Raw genomic sequence first — 14,889 nt, 5'->3', positions numbered from 1 at the left:
TTAACAAATAAAGATGACTTATTTGTATGATAAAGAAGTCAAGTAGTAAGTTTTAATAAAAATTTTATAAAATTTCCTAAAATAATTTCGTTGAAATTAGCAACAAAAAATCTTAAGCATGCAAATGTATGACTGATTACGTCAAATTTTTGAAGTCTGTGTGAATGCATGCTGAGACAGATATCACTCGATATCGACAAGTATGGCGAGATAATTTTACGTATAAGAATACTAGGTATATTAATCTCTTTACATTTGATAGCTGATATGAAAAAGATTACTACTACAAGTTATGCCTAAACGTAATTTTTCGAAATTTTTTGCGCACTCTAAATTTTATCCCGAAAATTTTTAATTAAGGAAACAGTACACAGAGAACTACCAGGCTACTTTATACAAAATTTGATTAAAGCCAACTGTAAAATTAGCTTACAAAATATAAAAGAGAGTATTAAACGTTTCGTTCGATTGCTGATTTTCTTTTCAAAGTAACACTGAACATTTTTATCACAAACTTTTTTCCAATCATACAATATTTCGTACTCCTTACTTTCAAATATCACTTGAAAAATGGCATTTGATTAGCTAAGAATCGTCAATTAGAACTAAAATGATTGGCTATTAAAATTTTGAATATTGACAAAAAGTTGTATAAAAAAAATTCGAGACTACGTGAAATATACAGACAATTTGAAAAAAAAAAAGAAAAAAAAAAAAAAGAAAGTTACTTGAAAGAACTTTCTTCTTCAATACAACGAAGAAGCTCGGTGTACATCGTATATAAAAAAATTTATACCGAAACAGGCACACTGCTGTAGTTTAATGGAGACAATCTCCACTGGACAGCTTGATACTATAAATACCACGTACAAAACTTCCGATCCGGATGACTAACAGATATGCTAAAACAATTTCAGCACTTTTTCTTTTGATTGAAAAAAAAAAAAAAAAATTCTTCAGTCTTTCCTAGATCCCCTCCCAAAAGGCCCTTGACAAGCAAGCACAGGAGGTTCGTTACGATACAGTTCTAAATACGGATTAAAATAATCGTTTTAGGGGCTTTCCGAGTCCTCACCCTCAAATGGCATTGTATCACGAGGTAAGAGAAGTGATACATGTTCATACCTGCAATGATAAATTAAAATAATGGAGGCTACTTTAAAACGGTAAAATCTTAATAACAAAGCTTTTCAAGAACGGTTAAACTTACTTTTTGTTTTTGTACTTTTCTTGAATGGCTTGCTGCGGTAAATCGGGTGCATTCTTGAACGACCTGTGCAGATGCGTAATACAAGTTTTCAGATCGTGCAGGCTATATCCAGTGGACAGCTCAAGTTCGTGAGGCCACACTTCTTCTCGTAACGTGTGTCGTGCCAGGGCAACTGCAGATGCTGCCAGGTGGCTTGGTAAGAAATGTAGGTACGGATCAGCTTCGAGCAGCGACAGTTCACACAAAAACTAAAAATATTGAATTATAACTAAACTTATCCAAGTAATTATTCAACGATGAATAGGTAATTTAAAATATATACCATGGCCAAGTACTGGACTTTTTCCGGGAGATTGTTGCTGATACAATAATCCATCAGAAAAGCAAGAGGTGTCGGAACGGTCAGATCAAACGCCAGTACTCTTAATATCAAGTGTTCCATTCTCAAAACTTGCTTTTTTGTGTAGGTGTCATCTGTTATGTACACAAACTCGACAACCTCTGGTGGATAAATCTCTTCGTATTTCCTTTAGACGGAAAAAAAAGATAAAAACTACTCATGAGATATTACTTGGATAAAATAGGAATCTCTGAATGTTTTTTTTTTTCTATACTTACGCCGCGATGAACATGGCAGCTGTACCAACAAGTTGCAGTTTAGCTCGAACTACACTCATGTATGACAAAAATCGGTCGATATAAGAAACAGCCAAATACAGCGTTTCGGTATGCAAGCGATATTCCTCAGCAACTTCGACAAGCCAATCAACCAATATCGTCCTCATCGAATGTGTGATGTCTGGTTGTTTCTTCATGTATCCAGGTTTTGGTCTATGTAGTTGCTGTAGTTAAAAGAAAAAAATTGTTTTGTGAAATACGCAGATAATAATTATTTCCAAAAAGTTGTAGAATTACTCACTTCAACTGATTTAAAGTATTGATGAATATCAGCTCTGTATTCGTCAATGTCATAAAAATTTGTTCTAGTTGACTTGTATATGTCTTTTTTCGATTTCGAATCTTTTTTTTCTGAGCCAGGGTAAATCACAGACCTGTCTAGAGACATGGAACTATCCTTGTATAGATCATTTTCTAGCTGCTCTATTTTTATTTCTTGAAGAGCCGACCGATTGAGTCTGTTGGCTACACTTTTTCCATTTTGATGAATTTCCGTAAAATCTTTTTCCACCGTCACCCTAATTTCTGCCAAATGTGAGGCTTCAACTTTTTTGTTTTCCTGCTCATCGTCAGGAACAACCGGGGATGGAATTTGTACATTATCTTGATAAATTTGGAATGTTGGTTCTTCTTTCTTATCCTCGTAAATGCTAAATGGTTCATTGTGGGCTGGCAGTTGAGGTATATAGTTGCTTCTTGTCTTACTGAATTTTTCATCTTTGCATAGTTCCTGATAATCAATATGGTTTCATTAATTGATCTACATATTCAATTTTTAAATTTCTTACTGTTAGATTAATGAAAAAAAAAAGAAAAGAAAATTGTAGCACATAGAAGACTGTAGTAATAAAAAAATATGTACAACCGAAATTAATGAGCAGTTCAAAACAAATATAATTGTTTTGAGAAATATCGTTTCAGGTATGCTATTATTTAACTAAATTGTACAAATATTATCAAAGTGACAACGAAAAAGAATTGTACAAAACTTTGTAAACATACAGTGAATACCACCCAGCAGTAGCTACTATAATATAACTTGTGCGCGGGACACTAACACACGCGCCAATTTAATATACCTATATCTAGTAAACTTATGACTCGGACTTTTCTCACAATTAACTACATTCAACATAATTGATAAGTAAGTATCCCGAACCGAACGCCCGTTTTACGTACAAAATGTCTTCCGGAGTCATAACCCCCTTCCCGTCCTCCCCTCCTCATGTACTCTGCATCAGTCTCATCATCTCGCTGCTTTAAATGCCTTGCTGCAGGACTTCAAGAGTAATTACGGAACGACCGCAAATTCCTCTGTGAAGAAAATTCCAAAACGAACCTAATAGGTTATATATATATGATTCCGGGAAATGATAAACGTGCTTTAAAAAAAAAGATAAGCAATAAGCGATAATAGATGGGAAAATAAAGATCGTAGCGTTTGCTGCTTGAAATACTTTTATTTTAAGTAGTTCCGAGACTTTTTTTTTTTTTAAAGCCTCGTCCGGTCCCAACTGTTGAAAGCATTATACGTAAAATGTGCGTTGTGCAATAAGTGCGACATCATACTTATTACTTGAACGAATTCGGTTGACGAGATTCAAAAATTCAAAAAAGATCGGCGCAACCGTTTTCCCCGTACAGTACAAGCAGGCTATATACCATTGAGCTCGACACACGCGTGCGATTGGATAAGTGTGTGCATGTGTGTACACGAGCGCGGGCTCGCCAGGGACACCCCCTTGACACTCGATGAAGTAACGTCTTTTTTTTTTTTTTTTTCTTCCTCTCCCTTTTGAAATCGTGGAAAAGCTACGATTTGAAAAACTAGAGGCTCGCAAGTACTTGCGGGGCAAAAAAATGTACCACAGCACACGAGTACAGAAGCGCATCATGGGGATGTAGAGGGGAAAAGTTAAGGAGAGAATAGAATGTATGCTTACAGGCTTATTGCTCCTGACGAAGTTGTTGGACAGGACGCCGAGGACAGCACGTTTGTTTTGCTGGAGCCCGAGTGTGTTGCTGTCTTTGGCACCGTTGAGCCGCCTGCAGTTCTCCTGTTCGTCGTGCACGCGAATCGTAGCTGCCATCCTGACGAATCACCAAGCGTGCGTGTCCTCTCTCTTTCTCTTTCGTCAACCTGGTCACCAACCAAACGAGCGAGAGTGTTCGGTGAAATGGTCTGGAGCCTGTGTATATATGGTTGAGGGAGGGAAGAGAGCAAGAAACACGCACGCGGGGAAAGTTCGCAAAGTGAACTCTCTCTTTCCTGTAATCGGCGAAACGACGGGTGAGGACGAAAACGCTCGAGGAGGCCTCTTAGAGCTAACACTGGGACATGGTTTTGGCGATCTCCATCTCGTGCGCGCGGTAAAATTCCCGGACGGTATGGAAGTGTGCGGAAGACGGTAAAGAGAAAGAGAGAGGAAGGAATAAGGAAAGACAAACACGCGAAAAGAGATCCGAGGTCCGCGGGGTGTCTGTCTGCCGACGATGCGATACAAGAGATGGTCCGTAGGTATTAGCTTGTACACTGGTGATGATGCTCTCTTTTCTCTCCCGTCCCGCACTTTCGATCGCTCCGGACTGGCACTGTCCTACTTGCACTCGGTCTGTAGATCAGGGCAGAGCAGCTGGACGAACGTTAAATGACAACAACACAGCCGTGGAGAGAACAGCTTTGAATTCGGCCAATGGATGGTGGGCTGGGGTCGCTGCTGTCGTTTTCGAGGGGTTTACGGCCAATCACAAGTCGGAACCTCAGATACGATGGCAGCTGATATTTTTTTTTAAATTTGTTGTCAAGTGTGGAAAAGAGAGGTTTGGTTGGGTCTTGGGTGTTGTCGTCGTGTGTAAATAATTGTATATTACATAGTGTGTTACGTACATGCATGCAATTAATTTACCATCAATTCATCCTCAATCTGAACTTTAATAAATTTGATTACACTTAATAATGCTTAGTCTTAATATCTTGAATTTTTTACCAATTTTGAACGTATCAATGCAATTCGATTTTTTAAGGGAAAGGATAAACAACAAAATATATCGTCGTCACGTTTCTTTATTATTAAAAAATGCGGTACTTGGACATGTTACAAAGTAAGTCAAAATCGATGCACTTTGTAAAAATATACGACATAACTCCTATAAATAATTTGCGCTCTATTATTTATAAATCATAATTGAATACCGACGAAAATTAATTCTTTGATACAATAAATAATTTAAAAATCATACAAGCAAACTGCTTAATATGTTTCGAAGTGCAAAAAATCACAGTAAAAGTAAAGTACTTTTTGGAGACAGAAAAGAAGTTTGGAATGCCTACAGAATACAAAATTAAATCTTAGTTGTATTCATCATGCGTAACACTGAAGCATTTTTTTCTTTTTTTTTCCTCATGTACTTTTAAAATTCTTTGGAATTTATCTTCAACAAACAAAATGAGAAATAAAAATAGGTGATGGAGTGATCAGCGTCTTGCTGTACGGTATTAACTCTTTAGTCTAAAAGTTCTCATCACATAAGAACTATTCATTTTTTACACTCTACTTTCTCACAGCCTTTGAAAATTTTTGCAACTTGTAACTAAAATATTAATAATTAGGAAACGTAAATAAGTACATTTTATGTCTACTCTTCACAGAGTATGTAATATTATGGTAATGCTTTTTAGTTAGAATTATGTATAAGGCAAATATTCATTTTGAACTTATTTTTTCAATCAGGGTGAAATAATGTCCATTTATTAAATACCTAATTATACTGAGATGACAAATTTCTGATGCAAAAAGTGTACAAAACAAAGTGAAACTTAAATATTCGAAAATCAATAACTCAACAGATTGTAAAAATGTTTATAGCAAAGTCGCTGATCACTCTTTAAAGAAACTAATAAGTAAGTTAGTAACAAACTATTTGTTCACATTAAAGAATACAAAATGTGCTTTTTCAAGTCGAAGCTTGGAAAGATTTTTTTTTCTTAGCGAAAATATAAGTAAAAGCATGCGATTACATAAACGTCACTGCAAACTAGTGTTTTAACCCATGATTTTGTGAACTTAGAGAAATACATATATAAATATATGATATGAAGTGTGACATGATACTCCATTCTCTCGTAATTCTTGAACTTACATTCAAAATACATATTGTAATAATAATATAGAGATAGTAAAGCTGCAGACCTTGGTCCAGCAAAATTCACAGTGGTAATACAAATTCCTGATTGTATTTTTGTAATTAATTAAAGCATAAAAAACAACTTTGCAAAGTAAAATCACAAGTAAGGATTTAAAATAAACTGACTTAATTCAATAGAATTTTCAGTGTTAAAACTTGCGGTAAGTGTAATTAAGCAAGTAGAATAAGTAGAATATTCTTCTTTCATGTACGCTTATTTTTCTTTTTCAGCTTTTTCTGAGTCTTGCTTCTCGTTTTCTCCTGACAAATTATCACCTTCAAATTTTGGACCAGGCGCCTCCTCACCTTCTAGAACAATTTCCTCTGGATCTGGGGCACGTGGCAAGAAATCTTCGCTTGGATACATAGCTTTGAAAATTTCTTTTGCCTAAAAATTAAGGGTTATACGTCAATTGTCTTGATGTATGCACGACATGCGATTGACATTTTAAGCTTAAAGAACAACATTACCTGATTGACAGCGAAATCAAAATCTAAATCTAGGTCAGGACCAGAACACAAGTGAATATTGCTTGGAGCTGAATCGTTAAGTTTAATATCACTAGCTGGTAAATTGAGGTACAAAGCCCATAATACTTGAGGCATAGGAATTCCTGCAGTATCTTCTTTACTTTCTTTATCGCTTTTCTGACACAAGTATGTTAATACATAAATAAATATGTTTGTAAAACAAAATACATAAAATTATTTTATTCACCTCAGCTGATTGCTGATCAGTAGTGAAAGTTTGTGTGTGCGAATCTGTTGGTGTACGAGACACGTTTTTTTCCAGAGTCTGGGCATGCAAAAATCTTTCAACAACGTAAGCCAAGTCTTCTTTAGCTGTTTTCGTACGTTTGCATGTCATATGAACCATGTCTACAATCATAAAGTGTTATATTTAGTTACAGTTTTTCATTTCAATTGTTATGCGAAAAAAGGATAATTATTACAAAGTCCTTGTGGACAAGCATTTGTTGAAGGCCCTAGTTCAATAATCGTGACCGCTTCTTGACCAGCTTCTTCTGGTGGGTAGTACAAAAGAGTCAAATTTTCTTTCTCTCCTTGCATAATCGATCTATAAAGTAATTTTATCCATTAATAATCGATTAATAAGTTACAACCTTTCCGTAAAGTGATTTACCTATCGGTTATAAAAATACCACGAGAAATTTCATTTTCTCCAGTTGAGGCAACAATTTCTGGGGGCAAATGACCTTGTCCAACAACAAGATGCTCCAGGGCTAGCCTTTGTTTTCCAGTTAAAATAGCTTTACATTTATCGTCACTCACTGCAACACCATCCAGGTGACGTTTCAAGCAATATACTCCACCAAAAACAGCGCATAATCTGCAAGACATATTGTTTTTAGTTCATACATAATAAATGTCTGTTGATTTCGAAAAAAAAAATATACCTGCAGAAACATTGTGGTAGTTCTCCACTACCGTACATAGGCCACAAAAAAGGTGTGTTGCCATAACGTCCAAGGCTGTTGAGGAAGTGTTTTGTACGATTGACTCCATCCCTACAAGATGTCTTATTAGTGGCCATAGCTATGGCTTGCATGACGTAATGCTTAACAATTGGTGTTAAATTTTTGGTGTTCAAATATTCTAAAAACGTTGCGTCACGGAATCCTGCAAGCAAATTGTGATTGTGGATTACCATAAACGTTAACTGTAATATTATAACAGTATTTTACGAGATAACCAACTATAATTAAATATGCTGAGCAGCACAATGAGCCATAACTTATTAAAATGCACAACGAATGGTGGAATGGATGTAGCATTTCAATCAATGTATAAAATAGCTTCTTTTTTTTTTAATAAAAAATTTATACCCAAGAATATGACATAAAGATATACCTACCATCAAACTCTGGACTATCAACTCCTTGATCCATGCATGATGTAAGCAACTGCATAAGCATTCTCTTCTCAATAACACTGACAGTTTTATTGGCAAACACATCAGCTCTAGAGCATGGAACCTGAGTAAGTTTATCATCCATGAAGGTAGCAACCCTGGACACTGCTCTGAACTCTGCATAACGAGCGATATTGCTTGATATCAATAACTCCACCAGGTCACCTCTAGCATAAAGAAGCTAAAAAAATAAAAAAATTTATTATTGGAGAAAAAAACTAGTATTGAGTAAATTAATCACCTTGGGTGCAAGATCAATGTTAAATTTTCTGTACTCTTTTTTTATGCGATCTATGCTCCAGTGTTTCGTTTCTTTCTTATCATTTTTATCCTCATCAGATTTTTCAACACCATCAACAGCTGCATCACTTGAACCTTCAGTTTGTGTGTCTTTTGACAAAACCTCAGGTAAATCAGAGTCACTAAAATCAAAGAAATAGTTACTCTTACACAACTATTGTTCAAAAAATATGAAAAGCCTAACAATAATAGTAAATACGCACCGTGAAATGAACCATTCCTCAATGATATTTTTTACTGTGGAATACTGGTTGCTAGCCATCAAAAATTTTTCCCCATCATTTAAATCTGGTACAAAGTCCCGGGTATCATTTTTACTTGCCTTGAGATCTTCCATCCACTTTTGCAAGCCATCAAAATTAAAAGTGGCCCACAATCCCCCGTAATATTCATTACTACAAATAAATTTTTACTTTAGTTGCCTCTCATTAATGAGACATCTCATTGTAATTAATAAATCTTACCTATCCAAGTGCAAAACCTTCTTGCCAATTCTACTTGCTGCAGCAGCAACAATAGATTCTGTCATTCCTAAAACATGTATTCAAAAATTGTTGAAAAAGTGATGACCAATGAATCTCAATGAACAACGTATCGTAAAAAGTTTTACTATATGTAACAAATGAGGAAGTATAAAGTTTGTTGTAGATTGTTAGATAGTTTGCTCTGAAACAATAGCTGTCATTAGAATTGCAACACTATGTTCCTTTAGTAAACAATTTTGAAAATAAAAACAACATCAACGCTCATGTTTACAATCAACATCGCAATGTACATCTTCAAAAATTACTTGGAACATAGCCAGTGTGTCGGTATTTCTCGGGGGAAAAAATCGATAAATGCCAAAAAGGAAAAGTGCGTGCAATACGTTAAATTTGCAAAATAATCTTAGGTACAATTATAAACACGCAGAGATTTTTAATCTAAATTAGCAGTTATGACTAAGTTGGTGTCAATATCCATGACAGCTGTTGCTCACAAATATTTCCATCAAAATTTGTGAAAGGATAAGGATAAAGAGAGAGAGAGAGAGAGAGAGAGAGAACAGCTCGACATTTTTAAAGGGCTATCTTGGCGTAGTAAGAAGGTCATAAGATGCTAACTAAACGTACATGAATCACCACGTCGAAATAATTAGTGCAGGGCAACAAAGATATCATGTATCCTTAACGATATACCTGTCCCGACGACGATGACGTCGTACTCAGTTGGCAGATCGTCCTCCATCGTCCTGCTGTGCCGTGTATGACTTCTCTGATGTGTGTAATCAGCGGTGTCTACTGGCGACGCCTCTACCTCTACCCTCTACGACTTCCAGAATCAATCAAATAAAAAGTGTACGAGTAACACTGTTGTCTACAATAAAAAATAATTAAGTACAATCAGAGAGGATACGGTGGCCGTGTGTATACTGTAGCTAAAGCTGAGGGCTGAGGCTGACTGACTTCTTGTGCGTATTATATACGTATAAATGTATTATGTGTAGCACAGCAATTATATATTTTACTTGTCGCTGGTTCGCTTTGCCAGGATCCAGGATGCCATCAGCACCTTGTCATTCAGAACATTTCGAATAAAGTTAATGCTTTACACGTACATTTGTGTACCCGGGCTCTCACCTCACTCGCACTGCCAAATAGATGCGCTATAAGTATAGGTACCTAAGATAACTGCCTTTGTTTTTTATAGCAATAATAATTAATAAGTAGCATTTAGCACAAGTGTACGTAGTTGTACTTGTTAAACTGCAGTTTTACGGCTGGTTACGGCCGGTTACGGACTGTGTTGTGTGTCCTGTGGTCGATAAGTAAGAAAATCTTATCAGCGCCATCTACCGTTCCGGATTTCGCGGTGACGCGGTCTGACGCAAACTATTTTCTAGGGGATCCGTCTTGGAAAAAACCCTAGATTCTAGGGATTTCCAGCAGCAGTAAATCACTAGGTGCATATATAGATATACAGTAGGTCAAAAATCGCAGACATGAGAGAAAGAGAGAGAGAGAGAGAGGTCAGAGAGGTAGTATCTATTATCTATATACATTACACACTCGGTCGCCCTATCACTCTCAGCCGCTTACATATATGCTCACTCCACTAATTTTAAGTAGTGCCATATGGTCGATTTTATTAAACAATATAAGTAGAATATCTATGTTTTTGGAGCTCGATTTTCAGGTAAAAGTTCATCTTTAAACTTGCCGCAAATAGCACAAACAATGTCAACTTTATATTTAACATTTATAAAATAATTTGCAGCTGGTTTATAATTGACTAAACTGCTCTACTGTAAGTAGTAATAACTATTTGGATCAGCGCCATCTAGCGGTCTTTATTTTTTGGCCAAAAGTGGCTCCTAAAATTCTCAATCAGAGCATTCAGGATTTGAGCCATTTAGTCAATTATAAACCAGCCGCAACTCATGATGAAGCTATAAAATGAAAAAACAACGATACATAAGTTTTTGGCGGCAAGTTAACAATCTATTTTCTACCAAAAAATTGACCTCCTATGTGTTTATACTTTTGAAGATAAATTTTTAAGCATAAGATAGATTGTTAACTTGCCGCCAAAAACATACGTATCGTTATTTTTTTATTTTATAGCTCCGTCATGAGTTGCGGCTGGTTTATAATCAAGTAAATGGCTGAAATCCTGAATGCTCTGATTGAGAATTTTAGGAGCCACTTTTGGCCAATTGGCCAAAAAATAAAGACCGCTAGATGGCGCTGATCCAAAATAATTATTGCTACTTATAGTAAAGTCTTTTTATTAGTTATAAACCAGCCGCAAATAATTTTATAAATAGACAATAAATACTTAACATTTTTTGTGCTACTTGCGGCAAGTTTACAATTTATCTTTTACCTAATCTATCTATATGGCACTACTTAGTAGTGAATTAGTGATTATTTCAATTACTACACATAACTTCACGTATATCTTAAAGCACTACTGGAATGAGCATGCAAGCCTTATTGCAAGCGGCTGCGAGAGATCGTGAAGGTAGGGTCAGTCAACAGTCGGTACAGCAGGGCCAATATTTTTTGTGCTCTACCGACGGTTGGCTGACTCGCTCGACTTGCAGGTCTCTCTCTTACCTCATGTCTACCGTCGGTACAGAAGGGTTCGCAACGCTAGGTGGCGCTAGATCCAAATGCAAGGAACACGCACACGCGCACACACAATTACTATTTAAATACGTACTAAATAGAATAAATGTAACAATTAATTACGTACTCTAAGGACCAGCCTTACTTTGTATTTTTATGAATTGTTAAGCGCAACATTAGAGTATTCTAAGCGCACGAATGTTTCAATAATTTACTTATATTCAAACCAATGTATTGTATGTATAAATATATGTAAATATCATTAAATGTACCCAGCCAGCACCATAACCAGTAGTGTACTGGCATATGTATATTCAATACGACGCCAATAAATGAATTAAATCAATTAAATCGCGCACACGGTCGCACGGCACGCGCGGGGGAGATTTTTCTAATTTTTGTCAAATTTTAATATGCATGCGCATATAATATGCATGTGACCATCAATATCGACTCATCGACTGTCATAGTGTAATTCGGTGCACGAAATTAGACACTGCAGTGCAGGTTTGCGATTTTTGACCTATACCATATTTATGTATATTTATATTATATGCGCCTAGTGATTTACTGCTGCTGGAAATCCCTAGAATCTAGGGTTTTTTTCAAGACGGATCCCCTAGAAAATAGTTTGCGTCAGACCGCGAAATCCGTAACGGTAGATGGCGCTGACACACTACACACGATGCATAAGAGCAAGATGCAAAAAGGAACTGGCTTGTGTATAATAAAATACAAAGCCAATAAACTAAATTAAGCAATAATGCAATATGAAATATATATGCAATTGACAATAGGTACCTATTAAGTACGCCACAGTGCCCCATACCAGATGTTTATTGGCTTTAGAGATATTTTTGTATATAGTGTAGTTACAACGTTTGTACCATCAAAATATAGCAGACGAAAAAAATGCTGCTCCCAACGCGGCTAATTGGAAATACTTTGTTATTAACAAATAATTGTTGTTGTCAATCCATTGTAAATATTGCACTTGTAAAAACGTACAGGAAACATATTCCTAACATTTCGGTGTACAATCGAGACCGTTTTTCAAGTAAAGGTAAAGATCAGGGTTAATATTGTCAAACTCGACACGTGTGTTTTGGTTGTTTGTTTATTAATACAATTTCTTTTTTCACGTTTTACATCGCTACGTTTCATGATTGAATTTTTGTATGATGTTTTTTATGAGATTTGTGAAATTTTTAATAGTGATAAAATTTAATTTAGACTTAAATTGAATGTAATTATAACCTCACGTTCATCATTTTGAAATTAAATAAACAAAAACGAAACATTTTGGTGTTTATCTAGCAGCATCCACCGTATCACCGAAAGCAAACTCTTACATTGTGTACGATGAATTATTACGGCAAAGGAAAGCAGAGGCCAGCAGGTCAATTATTGTACAAGTGCAAAAAGAAAACTTATGTGATGATGTGTTATTGTATTGTTCACAATTTGGAGAAATCAACAAAATGTTTCATTACACGTCCCATATCATAGAGCACTCGCAAAAAGAAAATAAGGTATTTCATTGAAAAATATCATTTTGAATGTACATGTCTTTGAATGCGATTAAAACAATTTTTTACATTTTTGCAGGACCTGGTTTTCATTGAATTTAAAGATGAAAAACACTTTGAAGCTGCACTTACAGCATCAACGCATGCAAATCACCAGTATATCATACCAGCCTGCACACCAATGCTATGGTTCCGTCACACTAAAAGTTCATCAATTAAAAAGAAGCTTACACGTAATAAACAAATAGAAATTAAAAAAGATTCTTGTAAAGTTTTGAGTAAGATGGAAATAAAAAATAAATTAGCTAAAGTCGATTCCGTGAGTAATTTTTTTCTATTTCTTTCTTAAGTGATTCTAAATTCTTAAATTGTTTAAATGAATTTATTATAGATTTCTGAACAAATATTGACTTTATATGAGTTCACAAAACTGAATGATGCTGGCACGAGATTAAGATTTTTCACGGCTTATCAAATTGAAAGATGTTTTAAAAGTTTATTCCCAAATTTAGTTGTTGTTCCATTTGGCTCATCTGTCAATACTTTTGGCAAGCAAGGCTGTGATTTGGATTTAAGTTTGATCTTAGATCAGAATAATACGGTATAATATTAACAAAATATCACGAAATACCTTTCTCAAAATCATATGCAGTGACTGCAAAATAACTATGTATTTTGGTACAGGAAAAAATTTCCAGTAGTTTAGTTTACCAGACTAAATATTTCTCTGGACAAAATAAAACTCATGTGAAACGACTAATGGAAACAATCGCAGACAGTATGAGTACTTTTCTACCAGGTGTTTCTAATGTCAAAAAAATTTTAGAAGCCAGAGTTCCTATCATTAAATTTGATCACCTGTTGTGTGGAGTAGAATGTGATCTATCCACAACAAATATGTAAAAAAAAACACATTGTTCAAAAATAAGTTCTTAAATCAATGAAAAATTGTATTATTTATTTTAGTTATTTAATTGTTGTTTTAGGACTGCCTATTATATGTCTGAACTTTTGTACATATTTGGCGAAATGGATTGGAGAGTGAGACCACTTGTATTTACTATCAGAAAGTGGGCAGAGTCCATTGGTTTGACCAGTAAAATTCCTGGACCCTGGATATCAAATTTTATGCTGACAATGATGGTATTATTTTTTTTACAACAACAGCACGTGTTGCCTTCAATTAATAGTCTTAAATTAAGTGCCAGTAAGTTGTTCAAAATAGTTCAATGTACTTTCATACTATATTTTAATCAAAACTTTTTTTATTGCTAGGTCAAGACGACGTTCGAGTAGCAGATGTTCACGTTGACTGTACCTTTTTAAGGGACATAACTAAGCTGCCAAAAACGAAAAATACAGACTCTCTGGAAAAACTCCTCCTAGATTTTTTTTCATTCTACAGTAATTTTGATTTTAGCGCGAAAGCTATTTCTTTGAATATGGGAAAACCTGTACTTAAGTCAGAAAATCATCCTTTGTATATATGTAATCCACTGGAGGTAAATTTAAATGTTAGTAGGATTGTGAGCATCGATAGTTTGCATCGTTTAGTTTTGGCATTTCGTGACGCTACGTGGGTGTTGGAAACTAAAAAAGAAAGAAACCACGAAAGTAAGGGGCTTCTTAGTTTGTTTTCAAAGGAAAGTATACAAAAAAATTGGAAAGAAAGTAAAAAAACTGCTCGATGATTAAATGTTTGTAGAGCAAATGTGCATTTCTCTGTCGTAAAATTACAGAATTATACACAAAAATTGTATACTTCTATCATAGATTATTTTTTATGGTTTGTACATAAATTGTTTTCAAAATAAAATAGTTGTACAAAATTTACATGCATTATTAAGAATGTCGTTTTAATTAATCGTAATTGGAAAAGTTCCTGCTCAAACTTTTTTAGCCAATGTATAGTGAAGAAATACATGTAAAAAAAAAAAGATGCCG

At 35.1% G+C, this 14,889-nt stretch overlaps 3 protein-coding genes across 8 annotated transcripts; 1 reads left to right on the top strand and 2 right to left on the bottom strand.

Moving 5' to 3' along the window:
* Window positions 1-937: 937 nt before the first annotated feature.
* Window positions 938-4,533, bottom strand: CycA (cyclin A). Its single transcript, XM_014358362.2, has 6 exons — window positions 3,832-4,533; window positions 2,130-2,618; window positions 1,829-2,052; window positions 1,533-1,737; window positions 1,211-1,458; window positions 938-1,125 (listed from the first exon to the last, which is right to left on the bottom strand). The coding sequence occupies exons 1-6, from the start codon at window positions 3,976-3,978 to the stop codon at window positions 1,053-1,055; spliced, it is 1,386 nt and encodes a 461-aa protein (XP_014213848.2). The 5' UTR covers window positions 3,979-4,533; the 3' UTR covers window positions 938-1,052.
* Window positions 4,534-4,936: 403 nt separating this feature from the next.
* Window positions 4,937-10,048, bottom strand: Rep (Rab escort protein). Of its 6 annotated transcripts, none has more exons than XM_014358257.2 (12): window positions 9,687-10,048; window positions 9,485-9,611; window positions 8,771-8,837; window positions 8,510-8,701; window positions 8,248-8,428; window positions 7,950-8,187; window positions 7,492-7,714; window positions 7,218-7,424; window positions 7,027-7,151; window positions 6,792-6,952; window positions 6,545-6,721; window positions 4,937-6,461 (listed from the first exon to the last, which is right to left on the bottom strand). In XM_014358257.2, the coding sequence occupies exons 2-12, from the start codon at window positions 9,531-9,533 to the stop codon at window positions 6,288-6,290; spliced, it is 1,794 nt and encodes a 597-aa protein (XP_014213743.2). In that variant the 5' UTR covers window positions 9,534-9,611; window positions 9,687-10,048; the 3' UTR covers window positions 4,937-6,287. The 6 variants fall into 6 exon arrangements, with proteins under 6 accessions (XP_014213743.2, XP_014213736.2, XP_089453111.1 ...); XM_014358250.2 differs by having other exon boundaries at window positions 9,485-9,662; window positions 9,904-10,048; XM_089596985.1 differs by having other exon boundaries at window positions 9,485-9,857; window positions 9,926-10,048.
* Window positions 10,049-12,179: 2,131 nt separating this feature from the next.
* Window positions 12,180-14,708, top strand: LOC106642653 (poly(A) RNA polymerase, mitochondrial). The gene is made up of 7 exons (XM_089596478.1): window positions 12,180-12,213; window positions 12,734-12,948; window positions 13,025-13,264; window positions 13,337-13,546; window positions 13,630-13,844; window positions 13,932-14,152; window positions 14,221-14,708. The coding sequence occupies exons 1-7, from the start codon at window positions 12,180-12,182 to the stop codon at window positions 14,634-14,636; spliced, it is 1,551 nt and encodes a 516-aa protein (XP_089452604.1). The 3' UTR covers window positions 14,637-14,708.
* The last annotated feature ends 181 nt before the right edge of the window (window positions 14,709-14,889 follow it).

The sequence above is a fragment of the Copidosoma floridanum genome, unplaced genomic scaffold (assembly GCF_036245765.1).
Source record: "Copidosoma floridanum isolate Cflo_tuat_1 unplaced genomic scaffold, Cflo_Japanese_pri ptg000030l, whole genome shotgun sequence".
NCBI classification, from domain to species: Eukaryota; Metazoa; Arthropoda; class Insecta; order Hymenoptera; family Encyrtidae; genus Copidosoma; species Copidosoma floridanum.
This window is presented reverse-complemented; position numbering and strand designations above follow the sequence as displayed.